At 59.7% G+C, this 4,335-nt stretch overlaps 1 protein-coding gene across 1 annotated transcript; it reads left to right on the top strand.

The window, feature by feature from the left end:
* Positions 1 to 250: 250 nt before the first annotated feature.
* LOC308232545 (epithelial membrane protein 3-like) lies at positions 251 to 3,600 on the top strand (the record flags this gene model as incomplete). The annotated part of the gene is made up of 4 exons (XM_080639756.1): positions 251 to 328; positions 1,341 to 1,443; positions 2,400 to 2,540; positions 3,446 to 3,600. 4 exons carry the CDS (start codon positions 251 to 253, stop codon positions 3,598 to 3,600), a joined length of 477 nt encoding a protein of 158 aa, XP_080495882.1.
* Positions 3,601 to 4,335: the final 735 nt, after the last annotated feature.

The raw sequence follows: 4,335 nt of genomic DNA, 5'->3' as shown, positions 1-4,335 counted from the left end.
GTCCGGACGTTCTGCGAGGGTGAGGGGGGGGAGGGGGGCAAGGGAAGGGGGGGGGGGGAGGGGAGGGGGGGAGGGGGGGGAGGGAAGGGGGGAGGGAGGGGGGAGGGGCGGCTCTCGTCCCCCCTCCCCCCCCAACAGCTGTTTCCTGCCCCACATCTGGAAGTGATTGAGGGGGGATGGGGGGGGTTGGGGGGGGATGGGGGTCACGAGGGTCCCCCTGACCCCGCCCCCTCCCCCCCCAGTTCCCGCCATGAGCTTCCTCCTGTTCGCGCTCACCGGGCTCCACGGCCTCGGCCTCCTCCTGCTCTTCATCGCCACCCTGGGCAAGGTGCGACCCACAGCGACCCATAGGGACCGACCCCATAGCGGCACCCATAGAGTGAGGTGGGACCCATAGCGGGACCCACAGCAGAGCACAGTGGGGGCCTGGACCCAAAGAGCATCCCATCCATGGGGGTATGGGGAGGCTGGACCCATAGAGGAGGATAGGGGAGGGGGTTGGATCCATAGTGGGACCCATAGAGGGGAGTATGGGGGGTGGGACCCATAGCGTGGCCCGTAGAGGAGTGTGCGGTGTGTTAGGGTGTCTACGGGTGCCTGTGGGTGTCTATGGGGTGTCTATAGGGGTCTATGGGGTGCCTATGGGGTGTCTACGAGTGTCTATGGGGGTCTATGGGGTGTCTATGGGGTGTCTATGGGGGTCTACGGGTGTCTATAGGGGTCTATGGGGTGTCTATGGGATGTCTGTGGGTGTCTATGGGGTGTCTATAGGGGTCTATGGGGTGCCTATGGGGTGTCTACGAGTGTCTATGGGGGTCTATAGGGTGTCTGTGGGGTGTCTATGGGATGCCTGTGGGGTCTCTATGGGGTTTCTATGGGGGTCTATGGGGATCTATGGGATGTCTGTGGGTGTCTATGGGGTCTCTATGGGGTCTCTATGGGCATCTATAGGTGTCTATGGGGTGTCTATAGGGGTCTATGGGATGTCTATGGGTGTCTATGAGGTCTCTATGGGGCCTCTATGGGGGTCTATGGGGGCCTATGGGTGTCTCTGTGGGGTCTCTATAGGAGTCTATGGGGTGTCTATGGGATGTCTTTGGGTGTCTATGAGGTCTCTATGGGGTCTCTCTGGGTGTCTATGGGGCCTCTATGGGGGTCTATGGGGGTCTATGGGTGTCTCTGTGGGGTCTCTATAGGAGTCTATGGGGTGTCTATGGGATGTCTTTGGGTGTCTATGAGGTCTCTATGGGGTCTCTCTGGGTGTCTATGGGGCCTCTATGGGGGTCTATGGGTGTCTCTGTGGGTCCCGCTGCCCCAGATGCCCCCCGTGCCGCCCCCAGGCCTGGTGGGTGCTGCCGGACGGGGGCACCTTGAACCTTTGGTACGACTGCGAGTACCTGAACAGCACCCATGGGTGGGCCTGCGCCAGCACCGGGGACAGCCGTGAGCCATGGGGGCTGTGGGGCTGATGGGGGCGATGGGGACAGGAGGGGCCGGTGGCACCCATGGGAGACGCGGGAGGTGGGGGGCACAGAGCACCCGTGGGGGATGGAATCCAGCAGCCATGGGGGGGGGTCAGCCGTGGGGTAGCTGGGGTGCCCATGGGGTTCCATGTGGGGCACGTGGGATGTGTGGGGCACCCATGGGGGTGCCTGTGTGGGCTCATGTGTGTGATGGTAGCCACGTATCACACGTGTCATACATGTGTCATGCATGTGTGTTACATGGCACATGTATATCATACGTGTCGTACATGTACCATAGATATCGCGCACATGTGTCACACGTGTATCATGCATGTGTCATACGTGTACCATACATGTCATACGTGTACCATACATGTCATGTGTATCGTGCCTATGTCATACATGTGTCATACATGTGTCATACATGTCACATGTGTATCATGCATGTGTCATACATGTACCATACATATACCATGCATATACCATACTTATGTCATACGTGTGTACCATACATGTACCGTGCATGCGTCATACATGTCACATGAGTATCATGTATGTGTTACATATGTACCATATATACCATGCATATACCATACATGTGTCATGCATGTGTCATACATGTCACATGGGTATCATGTATGTGTCATACATGTACCAGACATATACCATGCATATACCATACTTATACATGTGTACCATACATGCATCATATATGTCACATGTGTATCATGTATGTGTCATATATGTACCATATATACCATGCATATACCATACATGTGTACCATACGTGTGTCATACATGTACCATACATGTGTCATACCTGTGTCACACGTGTATCATACGTGTCATACATGTCACACGTGTATCATGTGCGTCATACATGTGTCATGCATGTGTCATACATGTACCATACATGTCCCACGCGTGTCCCAGCCTGCCTGCGCGCTGCTCGGGGGCTCCTGCCCGCGGCGCTGCTGCTCTCGGCCGCCTCCTTTGGGCTCTTCCTGTGGCAGCTCCGGGGGGGGGCCCGAGGGAGCCTCTTCACCCCCGCGGGAGGCACCCAACTGCTGGCAGGTCAGTGGGAACCCCCCCCCCCATTGAGCCCAATGGAACCTCCCAAACCCCCGTTGAATCCAGTGGGCCCTCCTGTCCCCCCCTGTACTCAATGGACCCTCCCAACCCCGCCATTGAATCCCGTGGACCCTCCCAACCGCCCTATTGAGCCCAATGGAACCTTCAAGCCCCCCCCCATTGAACACAATGGACCCTCCCAACCCCCCCCCGTGATCCCAGTGGACCTTCCCAACCCCTCCCATGATCCCAATGGACCTTCCCAACCCCCCCCATACCCAATGAACCCTCCCAACCCCACCATTGAACCCAATGGACCCTCCCAACCCCCCCCCCCGTGATCCCAGTGGACCCTCCCAACCCCCCATGATCCCAGTGGACCTTCCCAATCCCCCCATTGAACTCAATGAACCCTCCCAACCCCGCCATTGAGCCCAATGGAACCTTCCAACCCCCCTCCATTGAACCCAATGGACCCTCCCAACCCCCCCATGATCCCAAAGGACCTTCCCAATCCCCCCATTGAACCCAATGGACCCTCCCCCACCCCCGTACCCAATGGAGCCTCCCACCCCCCCCCATGATCCCAATGGACCTTCCCAACCCCCCCATTGAACCCAATGGACTTTCCCAACCCCCCCCATTGAACCCAATGGACCTTCCCAACCCCCCCCATTGAACCCAATGGACCTTCCCAACCCCCGCCATTGAACCCAAGGAACCCTCCCAACCCCCCCCATGATCCCAAAGGACCTTCCCAGCCCCCCCATGATCCCAGTGGACCCTCCCAACCCCCCCCATGATCCCAAAGGACCTTCCCAACCCCCCCCATACCCAATGGCCCCTCCCACCCCCTGGCCCCGCCCCCCCCGGGTGCCGCAGCGCCCCCTAACGGCCTCGTCCCGCAGCGCTGGCGGCGCTCTTGGGGGCGGGGCTCTACGCGGCGCAGGGAGGGCGCCCCCTGGCGGGCGGCTTCGGCTACTGCTTCGCCCTGGCCTGGGCGGCCGCGGCGCTGGCGCTGGGCAGCGGCTGCGCGTATCTGCGCCTGCGCAAGGGGGCGTGACCCCCGCCGGGACACGCCCCCCCCCGCCTCCAAGCCACGCCCCCCGCCCGCCGCTAAGCCACGCCCCGCCCGCCGCCACGGCGCCCCCTACTGGGCCCACAACGCTTCCGACGCCGGCATCCGCGACGGCATCCGCGCGGCCAGTGACGTCATTGCGCCGTGACGTCATCGCGCCGTGACGTCATCGATGACGTGAACGGGGTCAGTGAGGCGGGCAATGACGTCAGCAAAGGCATCAGCACGGCCAATGACGTCGACAGCAAGACCCGCGCGGTCATTGACATCATCAGTGACGCATCATCAGTGGCGTCAATGTGGTCGATGACGTCATCAATGGCATCAACATGGTCAATGACATCATCAACTGCATCACCCGTGGCACCAGCAGAGCCAATGGCATCATCAATGACATCAACAGAGCCAATGACGTCACCAACGCATCAACACGGGCAGTGGCGTCATCAACAGTTCCCACGCAACCAATAGCACTGCCAATGACGTCATCAACAAGACCAGCGCAGCCAATGGTGCCACACCAGCAGCAGCGTGGCCGATGACATCATCAACAGCACCAAAATGACCACCAGCCTTGCCAACAGACTCAATGTCACTGATGACATCATCAATGACATCACCAACAGGGACACCAGCACAGCCAATGACATCACTGATGACATCACAGAAGACCCAGCCACGCCCTCCCTCCCCCCCCCCCGACAACATCATCATGTCAGC

This window comes from Psittacula echo (assembly GCF_963264785.1).
Source record: "Psittacula echo genome assembly, contig: SCAFFOLD_125, whole genome shotgun sequence".
Taxonomy (NCBI): Eukaryota; Metazoa; Chordata; class Aves; order Psittaciformes; family Psittacidae; genus Psittacula; species Psittacula echo.
The sequence above is the reverse complement of the archived record's forward strand: the minus strand, read 5'-3'. Positions and strand labels throughout refer to the sequence as shown.